The sequence below is a fragment of the Motacilla alba genome, chromosome 12, assembly GCF_015832195.1.
Source record: "Motacilla alba alba isolate MOTALB_02 chromosome 12, Motacilla_alba_V1.0_pri, whole genome shotgun sequence".
Taxonomy (NCBI): domain Eukaryota; kingdom Metazoa; phylum Chordata; class Aves; order Passeriformes; family Motacillidae; genus Motacilla; species Motacilla alba.
The window spans coordinates 18538043-18559079 of record NC_052027.1 but is presented as its reverse complement, the minus strand read 5'-3'; the positions used below and the strand labels follow the sequence as shown (position 1 = coordinate 18559079).

General features: G+C 44.1%; 1 protein-coding gene across 1 annotated transcript in view; it reads right to left on the bottom strand.

Annotated features, from left to right (window-relative positions):
• Positions 1 to 20601, bottom strand: part of ATG7 (autophagy related 7) — a 78315-nt gene extending 57714 nt beyond the window's left edge. The window contains exons 1-17 of the mRNA XM_038149150.1: positions 20451 to 20601; positions 19031 to 19217; positions 18757 to 18811; positions 17497 to 17614; positions 16615 to 16692; positions 16048 to 16164; positions 15355 to 15507; positions 14780 to 14868; positions 13676 to 13797; positions 12504 to 12594; positions 11094 to 11238; positions 10287 to 10445; positions 7776 to 7970; positions 3235 to 3438; positions 2873 to 2988; positions 2136 to 2211; positions 923 to 1003 (exon numbers count right to left, since the gene is read on the bottom strand). Coding sequence (XP_038005078.1) covers positions 923 to 1003; positions 2136 to 2211; positions 2873 to 2988; positions 3235 to 3438; positions 7776 to 7970; positions 10287 to 10445; positions 11094 to 11238; positions 12504 to 12594; positions 13676 to 13797; positions 14780 to 14868; positions 15355 to 15507; positions 16048 to 16164; positions 16615 to 16692; positions 17497 to 17614; positions 18757 to 18811; positions 19031 to 19199 — 1968 coding nt within the window. The 5' untranslated portion in view covers positions 19200 to 19217; positions 20451 to 20601. The remainder of the gene's footprint in view (positions 1 to 922; positions 1004 to 2135; positions 2212 to 2872; positions 2989 to 3234; positions 3439 to 7775; positions 7971 to 10286; positions 10446 to 11093; positions 11239 to 12503; positions 12595 to 13675; positions 13798 to 14779; positions 14869 to 15354; positions 15508 to 16047; positions 16165 to 16614; positions 16693 to 17496; positions 17615 to 18756; positions 18812 to 19030; positions 19218 to 20450) is intronic.
• Between the last annotated feature and the right edge of the window lie 436 nt (positions 20602 to 21037).

Genomic DNA, 21037 nt, shown 5'->3' with positions numbered 1-21037 from the left:
AGCCCAGAGGGAAAAAAGGATCACTGGAGAAGAAATATTGTGCAAGTTCTCCAGAAGACGCCAGTGGCCCATTATTGTTTGATGGCTCTGTGGAAGGAGGACGAGGGCAGTGAAGGAACAGAAAGAACTTTCTGCAAGCACTTCCTCAAGGTACAGCAGGGTGAAATAAACTCATGGCACTCCAAGCACTTCAAACCATGAGTCAAAAACCCTCTGAATCCCCCTGCTGAGAGATCCTAGGGAAAACTTCTGGAAGCTGCACTCCATGGCCAGAAAAAGCTTGCCAGAGGGAACTTTGGAAAGCCACAGGAGAGGAAAACAATGCAAGAGCTGCCCCAGAGAGCCAAGAAACAGCTGGGAACTCTGACGTGACTCAGGACTGGCAGCACCAGCAGCAAAATCAACAATCTGCTCAATAAAGAAATAGTAAGAAGCAATTTTTTCCCCTCAATTGTTCATTATTTGTCTGTTTTGTATCACAAACTTGAAATTTCAACAGTTTTGCCTATTTGGAATGACATTAAGACGCAGAAAGCTAAAGGAATATTTATTCAATTTCAGACATCAGAAAGCATTACTTAAATAATACCAATCTCATTCCTTCCTACACAGCTGAAAGACAATGACAGTATTTTTGTGATAAGTATTTTTGTGATTTTTTCAGCAATGTCTTGGTCAATCTCTGCTTGGATTCTTCAGCTGATGCCAGCATTTATGTGGAGATAAAAATTGCAGCATGCTAAGAGGTGATGCCAAAGAAATTTAAAAAACAGCTAAAAAAAGAAGGCTATGAGGGAAAAAGAACTTTTAGCTGAAGTGGGAACATATTCCAAGCCATAAGGAAGTCAGAGAAAATGTCAAAAAGTTCCCCAAAATTGACCTAGAAATATAAAAGTAATAGAAAGCACAAACTCAGCCTTACCTTGGCTGAACAGGCTGTGCACTTATCAAACGCCAGACTGACTGGAAGAACATTATCAAATCTGGATAAAAATCCTCGGATCTAGAAGATGAAAAGAAAAAAATCATGTTACTATTTTAAACATTTCCAAAATTCAACATGAACTGGACATGTACATTCTACAGAAAGAACATCTACCATGTTCTAACAGTCATTCCCAGTAACACTCGTAGTGAATTTATACTAAGCACATATTACTGCTCTTTTCTGTACAAATAATGGCACAACTGCCTCAATGCAGCATTGCTTCACCAGAAATAGAGGCACAGCACCATCTGCAGTTGGCCTTTTCTGACTGCAAAGTTCCGTGAAAAATCAAAAGTCATGGTGTGACAGCTTAAACACATTTTTTTCCCCATCTCTATAACCTATAGTCTGAACATTCAACTGCTGTGCATTCCTCAGTTATGATGTCAATATGATATTATTGACAGGCAATTTTAAAATTCCAGACCACTATTTCTGCTAACAGAGGGAGCTCTGACAACACTTTGCAGCAGGGTTTGATCACTTCAGTTGTGAAATCTTTGGAGTGTTGAGCATCCTTTTTTATTCTGTTTATAATAATGAAGAGATGTCACCAGGAACAGAACTTCAGTAACTCTGCAATATTAATAACAATACCCCAAATTTGAAATTTTGAAACTGAATTTTTCAAAAACTCTTAACACACTTGAAAGTGGAGTTTGGGTTTAGTTGAAGAAAAAGGTGCTGTATGGTACCAAATCAACATGAAGATTTTGTGGTAATAACAGTAAATAGTAATTAATATCAGCCAATTCACATAATAATTGGGAGTTGGCTAATTTGAATTGTTTTCAAACTCTGAAGAGATTTAAAAAGTGGACTTCACGATGCTCATATTGGCAGCTCTGATGGAGAACAGAAAGGTCAGAAATTGCTTTATTCACATGATTTCTGCTCCAAATTCCTGCTCCCAGCAAATTCCTGCTCAGTAGGTAGCAGGAATTTTGTGTCCGTGAGTAGCACAAACACAGTGCCAGGAGCACCCTGCCTGGGCTGTGTGATGGGTTAATATCATTGATATTTATTTTTTAATAAACATGGAGAGTCAGTCCTCTGGGAAATAGAATCAGCATTTTTTTCAGGAGACAACATCTGTGATGACCAGTTCCCAGCTCTTCAACAAAAGGTTTTATCACCAATGATTTACCTGGTGAGGAACAAGCCCAAGGGAAGTGGGTGGTTCATTCATTCTGTCATCACTGCTGCTGGCCACAGCATAACCACTGCCAAAAACACAACAGGGAAAACTAGAGCAAGACAGCACACTCAGAATTTCCAGTCAGCTTCCAGACATTTTGCTACAGCTTTGAATGAGTCAAGGAATCTATGTGGAAAATCTGTTTCATAGGAACCAAGACTCAGCACAATAAATATATATAAATCAGTCTCCGACTCATCTTCAACTCCTAAGTCACTTTTTCTCTCCCAGGTTTTAAAGAGAGAAGAAAAGCCTCATGTTCAAGGTGCAGAATTTCTGAATAATTTCTGTGTCACACTCACTGAGTTTTAAGTAAGATTTGCAACACACTCACACAGTTTTTAAGATTTGCAACTTCATGCGCCTGCCACACCTTACAGCAGCTCCTCATCAGAGGGAAAGGACAGGGAAAAGGGAAGGGAAAAGGAAGAAAGGGAAAGCAAATCCAAGATTACTGATAGCAACATATTCTGCTTTTGAAATATTCTTAATACTTTTCTGAGGCTAAATTCAGAGACACAAGAAAAACTCAAGACTTGATGAAGCAGTTCCCTCCAACACTGCACACTGCAATAATTTACAGACATTACTCCTGACAGAATTGTCCTTCTTGAGGTGTAGTTCCTCCTCCTCACTCAAGATTCTATTAAACTGGTCTGATTTCTCAGAGAACAGCAATGGCTCACCCTTCTGGATGCTGCAGCACAGAAACCATGAGCTCCACTGCCAGGGCTCCAGCCACCATGGCCAGTCCAGGCCGGCTGACCGTGCACTGCTGGTCCAGAGTCCGATCCCTGGTGGACTACAAACACAGACAGCTCTGAAGGGAGGGCAAAAGAACTCCAAAGGAACCAGCTGCCCTGTACAAAACACCTCTAGTGCTGTGCAATTCACATCTGTGATCTTCCAAATAAAAATCTGCTATTTCTTTACCTCATGTGCATCAACACAGAGCAGATCCCTTTAGGAAAGGCCATTAAAACCAAATAAAAATTCAAGTAGCAACAAAGGAGAGATATAATCACCATTTGCATAAAGTTCTACTCACATCCCCTGGTGCCACAACATCATTGCAGAAGTAGCAGCCCAGTTTGTAGCCAGGGATATTTGAGAAAAGTGAGGATCCCAGCAGATCAGAAGAAGCAGAGGCGGTGCTGAAACGTGAATCACCAGATTCTTGCTGCTTTGGTTTCTTTAGGCCGTGTCTCATAACAACAAAAGTGTCAAATCCCAAGGCAGCATTGATGACCAACTGTGAACAATAAAGAGAGAACAACAGATTTTAAGTGAGCCAAAAAGGGAGGGGAAGCAAAAAGCAGCCTCCAGGTTTTTATTCACTATAAATGCCAAAAAACCCACAGGCTGTAGATGGATGAGCAACCCATTAACTGCATATTTACCACCTTAGCCATAAACAACAGAGCTTCTGAAAGGTGCAGAATTCCAGCTGTCAAGGCCTTAGAAAAAACCAAAACCAAAACAAAAGTCTGTTTCAGAAAGTCACAAGGCCTTGTCCTTTTCTGTGCCTTTCAGGGCAATCTGATCCCAATGAATGACTCCCTCTAGCTGTTACACAAACTTGGGACAAAAAAGCAGCAACAGCAGCTTCAAGCAATGAAATGCCATCTGTTATCCAAAGCAATTTCTGCTCAGTAAGGAAAGCAATTAATGATTACTTATGGGCTTCATCTGCATCTGCTTAGTCACATGGGGAGCAGCAGCAGCTGCGCTGTACAATTCCTGCGTCCTCATTTCCCCTTTCTCTCCACTTTGTGGCAAGTGCACAGAGCAATCTGGAGCACAAATATCAACACAGGGATGACTGCAGCCAGTTAAATATAAAGGAAAATGCACTGCTTCATCTGCAGCTCCTGTTGATAGAAATTCTGGTGCAGCACTTCCTCGTTTTCCGCTCTTCCAGCCAGGAATTATTTAAAAGAAGAACTCTGAGGGAAGCTCTCTCAAGAATTAGTCAGCTTAATTAGCAAGCTTTGAGTCTCATCATTGTTCTCAGTATTTCCAATTATTTCTGCATATTCTTTCAGCCTTGTAGTAGTTTATTTTTCTTCAGTCCTGAAGTGGAACCCTGCTGTTGAATCTGTGCAGGGCTACAGCAATTAAAAGACTGCATCTTCTCACTGCATCTACCTGTGAAACCTGAATATGGTGTTCCACTTCCAAAATATAAGTAAGAGCTGCTATTAGCAGAAATTACTAATATTGTTAAACAATTCCCACTGCAATCAACCGTTTCTTCTCAGTTTACAAGCAGGTAACTATTTCATTCTAACTGATTGAGCCTTAATTAAAAAAAATCATCTAGTTTTGATAAAGAGACAATGGAAAAGTACAAGAGACAAATGTATTTTTGGCATGGATTAACAAAAAAAAAAAAAAAAAGCAAATTTTAACGAGTTCCAGTGCTCAGCAGGAGCAGAGATTTAATATCTGACATGAGGATTTAGCATCTGAGGGGCTGGTTTGTCTGAGGTGCTTGTTTTGGGGAAGGACTGCAGGAGTGGCAAAGATCCCCAAGGCACTTGAATGGTGAAGTGGGGAGAAGAACTCTTCCTGCCACCCATGGACCTGGTGCTGTGCATTTCACACAACTCATCTCCTACCATCTTCTTTATTTTCTTTTTTGAGTCCTTCAGGCCCAAACTGTGCAGTACTTGAGATCTGCAGGGGCCACACAAAATCACATTTGGAGCAGAGCTCTCATTGGGTGTTTACCAACATAAAATACTGAGCACTTGTTCGGACACCTCGAGATTTCCCTGCCGTGTTTTTTCAGTGACAGAGAATTCCATCTCCTCAGCTCTAAGGGCGTTGTGTTGTTATGATTTAGTCATGATAAACTGTATGCTGTAAGTTGGATTGTTCCATTCTCCCTCCATTTTATTGTTATGGTTCTACCCCGGCTGTCTCCTCCTTCCCAGGCCCTGTCGGGTCTCTCGTCTCGCCCCCGGTTGCCCTGGTAACCATTGTATCCCCTTGTTCCAGCCCTCCCCAGTGCCCTGTCCGTCACTCGGTGACCCCGCCTCTCCATCTAGAAACTTCTCCCCAGGGCATCGAGTGATTGGCTCAGGGGCTGGGGCCCCGCCCCAAGTCACCTCCCATTGGTCCTCTATGGTGTCCTTCTCCCCTTAGCTGCCCCTCTCTGTCTCCCCATTGGTTGGAGGGCGGGTTCTGGCCCATTCCCAGCTCCCTTTATAAGCTGCTGTCAGCGGTGCCCCAGGGTGCTGTGCCTGTCTGGTCTGCCTGGGTTCATGTCCTGCAGTCAACCCAGCTGTACCCGTGGTCAGAGCCTGCTTTCTCACTCCTGCCTCGGTGGCCCAAAGTCCCGCTGAGGCTCTGTGCCTCAGGTGCTCTCTCTGTGAGGGGCAAAGTGGAGAGGGCTCGCGTGCTGCAGCTGGTGGGGCAGGCCCGGAAGGATGCACTGTGGACCTCATGGGGACACAGTCTCATGAGGGATGCTAGCAAACCAGCCAGCTCTGAGCAGACATGCTGCACCAGGAGTGACAGAGAAATGGCACAAAATGTGTCAAAATTTATCCTCAAAATTACACAAGTGCTGTAAGAACTTGCATAATTGCAAGAAAAATATAGAGGGGCACTGCTGTCTTAGGAAACATGGGAGGGAAGTTTTGGAGATCATAAAACATTTCTCTCCTGATTAAACCAGATGGGATTAATATAAAACATGCACATAAAACTCCACATACTGCTGGAAATGCCCAACCATCATACCACGTGGAAGAGCACGTTGGCCTTGGCATTTCCCAGCTTCAAATTTTGAAACTGAATTTTTGAAAAACTGTTACCACAGTTGAAAGAAGAGTTTGAGTTGAAAAAAAGGGGGCTGTATGGTACCAAATCAACATGAAGATTTTGTGGTAATAATAATAAAAAATAATGATTAATATCAGCCAACTCCCACATTAATTGGGAGTTGGGGGAGTTGGCTAATTAGAATTGTTTTCAAACCCTGAAGATATTTAAAAAGTTGATTTCAAGATGCTCATATTGGCAGCTCTGATGGAGAGCAGAAAAGTCAGAAATGGCTTAATTCACACGATTTCTGCTCGAAATTCCTGCTCCCAGCAAATTCCTGCTCAGTAGGTAGCAGGAATTTTGTGTCCGTGAATAGCACAAACACAGTGCCAGGAACACCCTGCCTGGGCTGCGTGATGGGTTAATATTACTGATATTTATTTTTAAACAAACACGGAGAGTCAGTGCTCTGGGGAATGGAATCAGATTTTTGGTAAGGAGACAAGAAGCTTTGCAAACTTGTTCTTCTTGTCATTTCTGTGCTGTTTTCAAACAGCTACAACAGAAAGCAAGACCACAGGTGGAAGAAAGGTCAGGAGGAGCAAGGAGGAACTGATGAAGTTACGAAGTTCCACACACTTACACCTGCAGTTGGGATTTAGTGACACCCTCACTGACGGGGCTCTGATCTCTCCACTGGCAAAGGAAAACGCATGTCAGCTATAAAGAAAGAAGTGCATTGCTCAGGGCCAGAAATGGATTTAAAATAAAGGGAGAATGAAAGGGAAGGAAGTGAAAGAGTTGGCAGCACACCTTCCTCTTGCTGGCTGCAGTGAGAGCAGGCAGCCAGCAGCTCTCCCTGGTGTCCATCAGCAGGAACACCACGTCTGGCCATCCATAGGGAAGGGGGAAGGGGAAGAGAGAGGAAAGGAAGGGAAGGGAAGGGAAAGGGGAAGAGAGGGGAAGGGAAGGGTGGGTGGCACACCTCCTTTTGCTGGCTGCAGTAAGAGCAGGCAGCCAGCAGCTCTCCCTGGTGTCCATCAGCATGAACAGTACGTCGTGGCCATCCATAGGGAAGGGAAGGGGAGGGAAAGAGAGGAGAAAGGAAGGAAAGGGGAGGGGAGGGGAAGGAGAGGGGAAAGGAAGGGAACGGAAGGGCAAGGGAGGGAAGGGGAAGAGAGGGGAAGGGAAGGGTGGGTGGCACACCTCCTTTTGCTGGCTGCAGTAAGAGCAGGCAGCCAGTGGCTCTCCCTGGTGTCCATCAGCAGGAACACCATGTCGTGGCCATCCATAGGGAAGGGGAGGGAAAGAGAGGGGAAGGGGAGGGGAGGGGAAGGGAAGGAGAGGGGAAAGGAAGGGAAGGGGAAGGGGAGGGAAGGGTTGGCAGCACACATTCCTCTTGCTGGCTGCAGTAAGAGCAGGCAGCCAGCGGCTCTCCCTGGTGTCCATCAGCAGGAACACCATGTCGTGGCCATCCATGGGGAAGGGGAGGGGAGGGAAAGAGGGGGGAAAGGAAGGGGAGGGGAGGGGAAGGGGAGGGAAGGGTTGGCAGCACACATTCATCTTGCTGGCTGCAGTAAGAGCAGGCAGCCAGTGGCTCTCCCTGGTGTCCTATCAGCAGGAACACCATGTTGTGTCCATCCATAGGGAAGGGAAGGGGTGGGGAAGGAGGGGGAGGGGAGGGAAAGAGAGGAGAAAGGAAGGGAAGGGAACAGAAAAGGGAAGGGGAGGGAAGGGGAAAGAGAAGGGAAGGGAAGAGAAAAGGGAAGGGGAGGGGAAGGAGAGGGGAAAGGGAGGGAAGGGTTGGTGACACACCTTCCTCTTGCTGGCTGCAATGACAGCAGGCAGCCAGCGGCTCTCCCTGGTGTCCATCAGCAGGAACACCACGTCGTGGCCATCGATGAGCTCCTCCAGCTGTGCCACGTCCTTCTGAGCCTGGGCCATGGTCACCTCCGAAAAATTCACTGGGTGGCCTGGCATGGGGATGCTCATGTTATAACCCTCGGAGCTCTAGAGAGAGGCAGAGAGAAAATCAGCAGTTCAGAAGGTAACCTTGTGATTAAACAGGTGTAAAATTGTACACAGATCAGAGCACAAGTTCAAGTCCCCGTTGTCAGAATGGCAGCTCTGCCCCTTGCACCTCTCTAGGTGGCAGTGCTGTGCACTGAGGCACAGTGCTGGGGTTTCTCAGTCTGTATTTATGCAGAACAGGCTCACAGTCTTAGCAGGCCTAGCAAATCACTACAAGAACAGAGTGGAACTGCTCCTGATCCCAGGGGTTACAAACAGCACCCCAAAGCCAAGCAGCCACATTCACATATGATTACGATCTGTGATTAAAATTTGTATCCTGATTCTCTTTCCAGCCCCTTTCCACATGATTTTAACAGGTTGCAGTTTGTATTTCTGCTGCTAAATCCTGCCTCAGTCACAGCCATGTGCAGCGTCACACACGCTGCTCCTTATTTTCAGTTCCTCAGGAGGAGAACAGCCTTGGATGGTTTCCCTGTAATTCCCCAGCCATGTGGGAACCTGAGACAGCAAAAAGCACTTGTAAGACTTGTCACTGCAGAGCTGGAGGCTTGCACTATGCAGATGCTGGAGGATTTGTTCCTGTGGCAGAAACATCTCCCTCTTCCAGCCCCTTACTTGGGCAGGACACACCGAGAGAAAATATTGAGCCAAACAAGCATCTACACAATGCATGTACAATGCAAACAATTAATTCACTCCTTTGGAAATGTGTCAGCACAAGCTGCTAGCCATCTGCTGGAAGGGAAGGATGGATCGATCCCTCATTTATGTTGCAGAAGAACAAGCCTTGCCAAAGCCTCCCTGCTTGGCACTGCAGGAAAAATTAAAAACCAAAGTGCAAAAACTGGATGAACCAAGCATAAAATTCCATGGGAAGAGAGGAAAGGAAGGTTGGTGGAATGTGCTTTTGCACAGACTAATTAATTACCAGCACAACTCACAAATGCAGGCGAGTGAAATGACCAGAAGGGTGAACATACAGAAATACCATACATAAACACATAAATCTCCCTGAGGGTAAAAAGAACCAGGCCCATCTAGCAGCTTGGAGAAATGACAGTGGGTAACAGCTGCATTAAGCATAGCAAAGGATCCACCTTTTTTTCCCCTCTGTACCATCACCACAGACATCAGGAAATTACTGGGGCAGGCTTTAATTTCAGTGTCATTATCTGCTCCCAAAGGCTGTGGTGGGAATACAGAACTTAATCCATGCTGTGCCTGAGTAAAGTACTCATGGATAACCCATCAAGCCTGTGCTGCACAAGAGCTGATTGATGAGATCAGCTCAACTCACACTGCTGGTGACTCTTAGGAGGGCAATTTTTTGTTTATTACATTAAAATAAGTAAGCTGGAATTAACTGCACCACAAAATGGTCAATGTGGTTTGTTAAGTACTAAAATCCTACCAGAATTCCAAAAAAAGCTCAATCCAGGCGTTGTAGCTGTAGGAATACAGACAAGTCTGGCAGCTCCAACAATTTTATTTGAACAACTGTCCCTCAAAACAAAGACAGCAGTCACCAGCCGAAGTGGCTGAGGTGCACATTGGCAGCCCAACAATGGCAAAAAGAGCTCAAAGGGCACATTGGCATTATTTTAAAGAGGAGCCAATGTCCATACATATCTCCAAAGAAAGATCTTGCTCATTCCACAGAATCCCAAAATTAGAGGAATCCAAGAAAAGTTCCAAAATGCCTTCAAATTATCCAAATTATTTAGTTACAATCTCATAACATATTAGAAGGACATTCAAAAAAGGGGACTGTATCTCCTTCCCTTCACTGGCAGTTAAAAACTAAGCTATATCTTCTAATGTAGAAAATCAATTTAGAGAAGATTGCACATTTGGGGTCTAAAACATAATAGGAAATCTCAAAAAACATTTATTACTTCCCTCAAGAGCTGCTCCCAGAGTAGACAATTAATAAGTCTGACCTGGCATTACTTAAAGCTCCTTAGGACATCCTAGACAGGAAAAAAATTCACTTCACTCTCAACAAGCTACAAAACAACTTAATGATCCTTAATTATATTTCATTACTAAAAATACTTACCTCAAAAAAGTTACCAGGAACAGAAATTTGAAGTAAAATATTTCAGTAACCAACTGAAATACTTCAGTAACCAACTAAAATACTTCAAAACCCCTGCACAGTGTTTTTAACATTTAACTATTAAAATTTCCAATAGCAATTTAAAGTCACTTTTTTTGTTGTTGGGTTTTTTTTTTTGTTTTGTTTTTTTTTTCTTTCCCCCAGTGATAGCAACATGGAAATACTGATCTTACCACTCCTGGGAAGATCTTCTGCAGCCTTTCTGCTGCTGCCAGAGCCTTGGGCTTGCCCCCACTCAGGCAATCCTCGAACTCGTAGAGCGGCTGCCGCACGGGGTTGGAGTAGGAGATCTTTGCATTGTCCACAAAAGTGATTTTCCTCACCCCCCAGCCCTAAAGGAGAACAAGAGTTAATTAAGATAATTACAGCAGCCTTGGGAAATGTTTTTGAGTAATGCCACTCGCCCAACGTTGAGTTTTGTTCACTTTTTTAAGCTACAAAAGTTTTTGTAATTATTCAAGGTGACTGAAATAAGGGAACAGAAAAATTGGTTGTTAAATATATATACATGTATATAAAATAAATATATAAATATATATATATAAATTTATATATAAATAAATTGGTTGTTAAATGCTAAATTTAGCATTTAACAGAAATCCCTCAAACCCTGCTGAATTCAGTGGAAAGGGGTGAACATCCCTGAAAGGAATTACCAGCACAGTTATTTCAAGTGCTTTCCTGTGAATGTGGTATTTACAATTTGTTAATTTGTTCCAGAATTTCTTTGTTTAATACAAATTCAAAATACTCTGCCAAGGTTCCCTTACTGTCTCATGTCAGCAGAACTTGAGTTATTTATTTCCATTTCCATCTCACTTCTTCCCTTCATTAGTTTATAATATAACTAATGTGCATTCTGTGTATTCTGATGCAGAGAATGCAATTTGTCTCTGATGTGTCACAGCAGCTGGACAAAAAAAAAAAAAAATACAGATTTTATGAGAAGCTGGAGATGATGTGTGAGATGAAGGATTTACCATCAAGGTCCTTGCAACACTACAGCCCAGGGTGCCAGCTCCCAGCAGCAGACACTTGGCAGCCACAATCTTCTCCAGATCCAGAGTAGGCACCAACCTCCAGCACATCAGCTTCAAGTTCAGATCCACAGATGATTCTGCCAACCTGTGCATGGAATAAATAACAACCTCTGAACCCTCCTGTGCTTCTCCAGCAAAGGAATTGCTGATATTTCAGCTGAATGAGTTAATTTTAAACAAATTTTTTAAAATGAGAGAAAGAATTCAGCAGTTTAACACATAGATAATATGAGAAACAAACAGATAGGGGCTTCTGAAAAAGTAACAATCTAAAATTAAAATGTTAGTAAAAAAATAATGCAAATATGAAAATAAAAATGGTGTTGCAGCCAAGATTCTTGTTAAGCTGAGTGCTTAGACAGATAATTTGTCCATACATTTTTGTTTCTTTTTAAAACTTCCTGTATCTAGTTACACCTGCCCTTAACTTGAAATACTCCACTTGTGCCTAAAGCATGTGGGCCCTTCTTTGTGGAAGTTTGAGAAAGAAAATGAAGTAGGAAATCTGTGTTCAAGCAAGGGGCAGATTCTTACACCCATCAGAACACAGGGTGTTACAGCTTTCACCGAGCCAGAGCACCACAGCTCTCAGATTCCTGCAAGTTTCATTCCCTCACGCATCATAAATAAAATCTTCTCAACATCCAGAAAACTATTTGTGCAACAGGGATTTAAGTGGCAGTTGTCAAGGCTGGCATTTTACCAACACCTTCTTGGGAAGCACTTAGATAATTTACACAGGTAAAGAAGGTTAAGAAACCTAAAGAACTAAGAACCCTGAGATGAACCTTACTGAATATCTGTGAAGACGCTCAGAATTCCCACAAATGCTTGACAAAAATGGCTTTGCTTGATGGGCAAAATGTGAACCTGAACCATCAGACCAAGAGGTTTTTCCAAGGCAAGGACACAGATGCAGACACTCTAACCCCATTCTCTTCAATCCATTGCCCAAACAGAATGATAAAAATGATTAAAGTCCCATTTCCTGAGCTCCTTCCTGTCCCACTCTGACAAACCCCAAAGGATGAACTTTCCCCCATGCTCATTTTCATTAACACTCTGCAGGTTACAGAATTCAATGAAATCCCACAGGCCTGCAACACTCTGACCTACACTTCACTCAGTTTTAAATAAATGCATTCAGAATTCTCAATTAGAGTCCAAAATTGCCAAGATTTCTGCAGCAGGCAGTGCAGTGCTCTGTGAAGGTCCTTACCTCCAAAAAAAAGTCCAGACAATATCCAGTGGATGTTTTACTGCATATTCTTACCTACTTCACATTTCAACTAGCTGTGGCTTAAGCCCAAGTAAAGAAAACTATGGGAATTTAAAAGATAAAAACCAAACCTTTTTGGGTCCATGCATTCACTGAGATTCACCATCCTTGGCCCCATGCCTCCCTTTTGGTTTTTCTCCCATCCGACAGCTTTTGGACAATCTGTTTGAAATATTTGAAACACATGGAAAAAAAACAACCAACCAACAAACCCCCCCCCCCAAAAAAAACAAACCAAAAAAAAAAAACCCCCAAAACAACCCAAAAAAAAAAGGAAAGAAAAAGGAAAGAAAGAATGAAAATCTTACTATCCTAGGACAGAAAAAAAGAAATTTTTTTGGACTTGACCCTGTTGGAAAAAAACCCTCATTTTAAACCTGCCAGTAAATAACCTGTACTTTAACAACCTGCTAGACAAACTGTGCTGTTGGCATCAGCCAAAAGTTCCTGGAGAATTTCTTTGCTCTCAGGTGTCCCCTGTGCTGCTTTTTGCCTGTTCAGCTTCAAACCCAGCACAGAGGGGCATCATTCCCCCTCAGATCTCTAATGCCAAGCTCAGTAAATTCATAATTCAGTCAATTTTGCCAATTTCAGTCATTGTTTCATGGTCCCTAGACCCCATCTGCAAATTCAGTGGAGAATTTTGTATCTTAATTATATAGAATGAAATAATTTGCAACAAAGACATCTGAAGCATTCAGAAATTTTTGTCTGAGGTAGAGAAATTTTGTGATGCTGTCCTGTACCTAGAAATTAAATCTGAGATGATGTTTTAACATTTCAAGTCTACTGCTTTAAAATTCACCTGGATGTGTCACTGTGGGTATAAAGGAACAGTTCCACTCTGGGGCAGGTTTTTATCATTTTAGAAATTCTCCAAAAATTTTGCATCCCATAAATTCACTGTCACTTTTTTCCTACCTGAGGGACTGTATACAAATTCGACAAGAAAAAACGAGACAAACTGCTGTTTTATTGTGTTTTCTATGTCACCAGCAGGGCTTTCCTTAGTTTTCAATTAGAAACACAGGAGGAAAAAATTCACGAGAGAATATTCTCTCTTCTTTCTTTGTTGAAAAAGGAACCCTTTCCTTTAGAGATATTTAACAGAAATTCAAACAATTTAAAATCCATTTGAAACAACTTAGCATAAGTAATAATTACGTAGTAGTAATTTATTTTGCCATGTCAGCAGTGATTAGGAAGGAAAAGAAAAGGGGGAAAAATGTTTTTAGTGGATTACCTGGGCCCAGGGGTGCCTCTGGCAGTTTGATTTCAAAGATGATGCTGTGGGTGATGTCTCTCACCCCCTGCATGGTCCTGTCTCTGAAGCAGAGCACTTCAACCGTCTGCAGAGCACTGCCCCTGCCAGCCACATAAAAGAGAAATAGAGACAGACGTGCAACTTCTTTAACAGAAAAGGGACTTGTTTTAGCACCGTTTCACACAGGTTTAGTCCTTTACGGGTTCTGAACGAGGCTTTTTGTCTTGGTACTGAACGTTGTTCTCTTTATCATGTACAGAAAGAGAAACAATTCCTGAAGTGTAAGAAAATGACTGGTTTGGTGTGGCACAGCTCCAAAGCCGTGCCACTGTCAGCCTGTCCTTGCATTTATCCAGCACTGGACAAACTGCAGAATGAGAGGAACAAAAAGCAGAAAAGCACCAGAGCACACATCAGGTGACATGCTGGGACTTGGCTGCAGCACCGAGATCCTCTGAGTTCTCAATATATAGATGGAATTTTTCCTCCTCATGATTCAAACCTCCAAACAACAAAATGAGAATTGTAGTGCCTAAACCCTTCTCAACCCCAAGGCTGTGTAAACGTGACACTCAAAACCATAAAAGTAAAACCTAAGTACAATTTTGTTACAGCAACCCAAATTCATTTGATCATTTAAATCCTTTTTTTCAAAACCCAGAGTGTAAAACTGTCTTGTCTTCTCCCCAGCAAAAAAAAAAAAAAAAAATCAGGTGGTACAAGGAGGAAACCTACTAACATCTGATTTTTAAAATGTAAGTCTGCTATTACTTTATTCTAATTAATTCTGTAAATTCATAGAGTATTTTATATATGATTTGACACAGCTGGAGGGTACTGGCAGGGTGTGGAGCTGGCATTTCCAGGAGCATGCATCCATGTGAGGATTAGGATTAATAAGAATTTGTGACTGGCAGAAGTAAAAAGAGAATAATGCACAAAATCAGAATCACTCCAAGTGGATGATGTCAAAGGAAAAAACAAAATCTCAGGTGGGTGATATGAGTGAAATACCATGGAGAAAATGATCTCATTTAATAGCAACCAATAAATAATCTTGGTGGGAAAGAAAAAAATAGGTACCATTTGTGGGCTGCCAGGATCAGGAAGTTTCTCAGTGGCCATCCTGGATACTGGGATAAATTACAAGGATCATAAACTCCAACTGTCACCTGCAAATCAAATTGTTCTGCATGAGAACTCATCTATCCACAGTCATGCAAAGGGTATTTGGCATCTTTAAATAAAACTTTAGACAGGGCAGGCCTACAGACCCATTTTGCACATTTATAAATATTTAATCTATGGTCACACCAGGTTTTACTCAAGTTTTTGCCACAGCTTTGAGATTTATTCAGTTTGGCCTCTTCAGGGACACTGGATGTTCCCTGCACTAAATGCATTTTCATTACTTTAAAAACACAATTAGGAGGGAAGCCCAGCAATTGAAGCCTTGCTCCAAGCCCAAAATTCTGCACTGATTTTGGGATGATCAAAAAGTGACAGGGCACAGGCCAGCAAGAGAACAAATCAAAGGGAAAACAGCATAAAAATCACTTTACAGCCACCCTCAAGACACAACCAGCTCAGTATTAAAGCCTCAAACCATTCACAGATTAAACATTTAATTACATAAAATTACATAAAATTCTCATTACCTTTCCTTCTTGGTCTTGAAAGAAGCCATCCCACTTTTTCAGCAGGGATATCATGACAGAATTATCATGATACTTGATTAAAAAATAAGGCAGGGCTGTCACCCCCCCCTCCTCCTGGCAGAGGTCATCGTAGGCTTTCTGCAGGGCTTGGATCTGAAAGTGCAAACACAACTGAACTGAACCAACAGTTTTAACAATTCTGCACTGTAATATGAAAGAAACTAAAATTTGTTTAATTTTTTTCCTAAAAAGTAAAAAAATTCACTTATTTTCTTGTCTAAGCATGCATTTTATTAATGATTTTGTCACTTTAATGAGTTGGCTCACTCAGGGGATGGCCCTTTATAAAGGTTGCTTTTAAATGAGTTTCAAAACCAAAGCTATATACATAACTACATACTGATTTTTATATGCAGCTTAACATGTATCTTAAAAATGAATATAAAATATATAGCTTAGCATAATCACCTCTTCAAGGACTGTTTGCCATATCTGCACCTAAACTGAGATAATTTAAACAATCATGGAACAAAAGGTAAACAACAAACCAACGTGGAAATAAAAAGAAGCGAAGTTTTAAAAAGAAATTAGAGTCTACAATTAATTCAAGATGTGGTGACAAAAATACTGAGTTTTAAAGCTCACAGGAGTTCTCAGTACTGCAGAATTCACAGTCTTTAGGATTTTGAATACCTGATTCAGTGAGAACCTGTCCCCAAGGCAGACAGGCTTCTGAGTTATCTGAATTCCATCAGGGAAGCAGAGAGCAGGGTAGCAAAACCAGTAATAGAAATGATACTTCTTTAAATCCTAGGAGAAAAAAACTGTACAGTTAGGTAATAAAGAGACATATCAAAATAAATTATATAATACTAATTAAAATTAATGGTTTATGATTTTAACTATGGGATTCACAGGGGTCTTTGCTTCACAATGATTTTAGAAAATCATACAAATACTAAAAGACTTCCATTCTCTGTATATGTCCTTATTTAAAATTTAAACAGACAATGTGTGTACAATTCTTCAGGCTTTGTTAGCAGGAGCATTTAGTAAAGCTTTCAATTAATTAAACATGAAACAGCTGTTCTACTTCTGATATCTCTAAGGCCATCAGGTAATCTTATACATTTGTAGAAAATAAAATATAAATATATTAATGCAGCATTATTATGAATACAAAATATATGAATATTCCTAAAAAGAAACTACTTTCACTACTTCCACTACAAGTAGAAGACACAAATGATCTGTACTCACTGCAAATGTCAGCAGCAGGAACCTGTTCAGGAGCATTGGGTTCTCCAGAGCAGCTCCAGATTTGATTGATTCCCAGATCTGCCACAGATTGTGGGGACAAGAAGGAAGAAGAAGGGCAGAGAAACACCAAGAGAACATGAGAACAACCGCAAAAATCTGTAATTCTTCCAGCTGCCTTTAAAGTCTGGAGATAAACATTAATTGACTTTTTTTTAAAACAATTTATTCATACAACTGTCTGTTAAAAGGAGTTTAAAGGTCAGAACAGGGAATTACAAGGCCGCAGGAATGCAAACAATTCCTAGTTTGGAGTGAAGATATGCAGGTAAACTTTGTTACTCAAGGTAATTAATTAAAGGAATCAAGCACAGGTCAAATAAAGCATCTTAAATTTGACTTTCATCTCTCCCCAGGCCATGACACTAAATTAACTGCTGACAGTGCAGGCAGACCAGCCCGTCTCACCCATCTTTTTCTTGCTTTATCTCAGGCATCTTGCGGCTCTGGAGCTTCCCCATCTCTCTGTCACACAGATAAATTGGAGTAATCTGAGGTTTAAACCAGGCACTGCTGGTTTTTGGGTATGAACATCCATTTTAAATATGTGCTCTACAGAATTTAAGTCCCTGACAGCTCCAAGAGCATTACAGAGGTTAAAATGTGGTGGAGTTCTCCATGTAGAATTAGTTATCATTAATTAAATTAGGTTCTGCTCTTTTGTAGAGAACAGTAAAAAGCAAACACCAAACTCCTCCTTCTGGAATAAGCTAAATCCTGAGGCTACTCAGGACTGGAGTATCTCCATATTTGGGGCAGAGTGTGAAGCACTTCAAGGGGTAGAAGGGATTTGGAAACACTCTGTGATTTGATTTGAAATCTCACCTCATTTGCTTCCTTGTCCAGAAGTGCTTTCTTATCACAGGATTTGAAAGTCTCAAAAGTGTTGGTGTTATACAACGTTCCAAAAGCAGGACAGCAGCGTGCTGGTATGGAAGCATTTCTGGGAAAAAAAAAGAAAACTCTGGGAATTAACACAGTCATCCTCAGCAGCAGTATCTACCTTAAGGTGTTAACAAAAGTCACATTAATTAAATAAATTAATTAATCTTTATGAACATGGATTGATGAAATAACAACCGGTGCAAACACACATCTCCATCATGGCTTTAAAAACACATCTGGCATCCGTGTTCTCCCCAAGCAGAGTGACACTGCATCAGGGATTGAAGCTTTTAAATGATGATCAAACAGAAGCTACCTGTGACAAATGGGATTTGCACTGGGAAAAACTAACGTGGGCTGAACTTAGATGCCAGTTTTGTACTCACATAAAGAGGTAGTTAAAATTTGATGTTTAAAACACATCCCAAAGGAAACCCAAACCGGACAAAAGATCGAGCAGCTTCTCTAGTTTGTAACAACATCAGCAGGAGAAGTTTCTCTTTGCAATCAGTATTTTATTTTTGCGATAAATTTGGTGAGAATCCTACAATATTCCTTTAATTTACAGATCTGATTGATTTCATTGCCTCCTTTAACACTGCTCTCAAAACCTAGTATTTTTCCAGATAAACTTTGGAAGAGTGTAACAACCAAGGACTGTAAAAACGATTTGAAATCCTAATTAAGCTATAAGGGAAGGAGTCAAATAACTAAAAAAACCTCCCTAATGCAAAAGGCCAAGGGAATGGGGAAAAAAAAAAGGTATTTCATATAAACATACATGCAGAAGGTAAGTGAATCTGAGAATTCAGGATATTTTAAATTCAGCCAGGAGGAGTTAACTTTTTGTGACTCAAAGCAGTCCCTCAACTGTTATAAAGTTCATTATTTATTTATTCAGGAAAATTGCCTTTTCTGACCTTAAAATGTACTAATACACGAGAAAACCTCAGCAAGATCATTGAAAATTGGTCTAAAAAGGATGGTGACTGTAACAACAAAAATCTTTGGTAAAAGGTTTTTTTTTTTTTCATGTACAGTTGTTGATTCTCATGTAGAGTTATTTACTCTCATGTAGAGTTGTTTATTCTCAGGTAGAGGTATTTACTCTCAGGTAGAGTTTCTCTGTCTAATATACCAATGTTATGCCAGGAAAGTGTCTTCACACACAAACGAAGGCAAACCACAGGCTGTACTTACATATCAAAGGCACTAAACTCCAGTGTCAAGCGAGCGGGCAAACCCAAAGGATCACCTGGACAAAAAAGCAGCAACAAAGCTCCTTTTAAACTGAAACATTCAGGTTATTTCCATTCTTTGTTGATGTAAATTACAGTGTAACATACAAAACTCCCAGCCATTCTTTCTAGGGTTTCAGCAAGCATCTGAAATATGCCAGAGGAGCAGAATACACTGAGAGGAGCGGCAGGAGAGTGCTGAATTAGCAGAGCCCGGTGGGTCGCTCGGTGCTCACCGTTGTAGTAGTAGCCCTTGATGACCTTGGGGGTCTCGTCCAGCCGGTACTGGTTGAGTTTCCTCTGGGTCAGTTCGTGCCAGAAGCCCGCGTCCAGCGCGCTGCTGAACGGAGCGAACTGCAGCGGGCACGGCCCGGCTCGGCACGGGGCTGCGCGGGCAGCGGCCATGGCCCGGGGAGCGGAGCCCTGCGGGACAGAGACACCGCGGCATGGGCACGGCGACACCGGCACCGAGCACGGACACGGCACAGGGACACCGGCACCGAGCACGGCACAGGGGCACCGACACCGGCACCGAGCATGGCACAGGGGCACCGGCACCGAGCATGGACACGGCACAGGGACACCGGCAACGAGCACGGCACAGGGACACCGGCAACGAGCACGGCACAGGGACACCGGCACCGGCACAGGGACACCGGCACCGAGCACGGCACAGCGACACCGGCACAGCGACACCGGCACCGAGCACGGCACAGCGACACCGGCACCAAGCACGGCACAGCGACACCGGCACGGCACAGCGACACCGGCACCGAGCACGGCACAGCGACACCGGCACCGAGCATGGACACGGCACAGCCACACAGGAACGGGACCGAACACGGACAGGGACACGGCACAGCCACACGCGAACGGGACTGGACACGGACACGGGAATGGCATAGCCACACGGGAACGAGACCGAACACGGACACGGGAATGGCACAGCCACACGGGAACGGGACCGAACACGGACACGGGAATGGCACAGCCACACGAGAACGGGACCGGACACGGACACGGGAATGGCACAGCCACACGAGAACGGGACCGGACACGGACACGGGAATGGCACAGCCACACGAGAACGGGACCGGACACGGACACGGGAATGGCACAGCCGGCTACAAGCGAACGGGACCGGCCCCGAGCATGGACGTGGCACCGTCCCCGTACATGGACACGGGAACAGCACAGCGACACAGCACCGGCACCGGCCCCGCACAGCAGCACGGCACTGACAGAAAACCGACACGGCACCGGGCACGGACCCGAGCATGAGCAGGGCACCAGCCCCGCACGGCACCGACACCGAACACAGACACGGGCCCAGCCCCGCACAGCCACACGGCACCGGGACCCCCACAGCGACGCGGCACTGACAGGACCTACACGGCACCGGCACCGCGGTCGGCCCCGAGCACGGACACGGCCCCATGCCCGCACACTGACACGGCCCCGGCCGCCCGGCACGGACAGCCCCCGCCTCGTCTCCGTGACTGCAGCGCGGGGAGCCGGTGAGGCCCGGGCACGCCGACCGCGGCGGGGGCAAGGGGCAGAGCAGGGACGGTGCCGGGCTGTGACAGTGCCGGGGGCTGTGGCGGTGCCGGGGCGGTGCCGGCAGGACCTGCCTGCCCCATCCCCGCTGCCCCTTACCGGCTGCGCCGCTCGCTCGCACTTCCGGCATCCCCGGCCGGCGCACAGCGGTGATGTTCCCGCAGCGGGCGCATGTGACGGCCGGGCGGCGCGGGATGATGGCGTGAAAGGCACGGGGGCGGGCCGGTCCCCATCCCCGTCTCGATCCCCATCCCCGTCCCCATCCCCGTCCCGGCGGGATGCGGCGGTGCCCGCCCGCCCTCGGTAGCATCCCCCGCCTCGGGGCAGTCGGGCAGCAGCAGCAGCAGCAGCGCCCGCCGTGCTTGGAGCCGTCCGTGTGTTCCGGTGCCGTGTGCTGCTCCTATTTCCCCGGCACGCAGAAAATTCAATAATTTAGTTTCATTCCATTTTAGTTGGTGGAAAAATGCCCCAGAGGTCTGCCTGCACTGATGTTTCCTCTCCTGGCCGCGGGATTCGCTGCCCGTGTGGGAGAGCGCGATGGAGTTCCCTGCTGGCCGCGCGGCCGGGGCTCGCTCCTGCCCCGCCAGGTGTCCCCGCGGAGCGCTCCGGGAGCAGTCTGTGCCGCTGAACCAGCGCACCTCCACCCCAGCGCGTCCTTGTTAGAGATACATACTATAATACTGGCT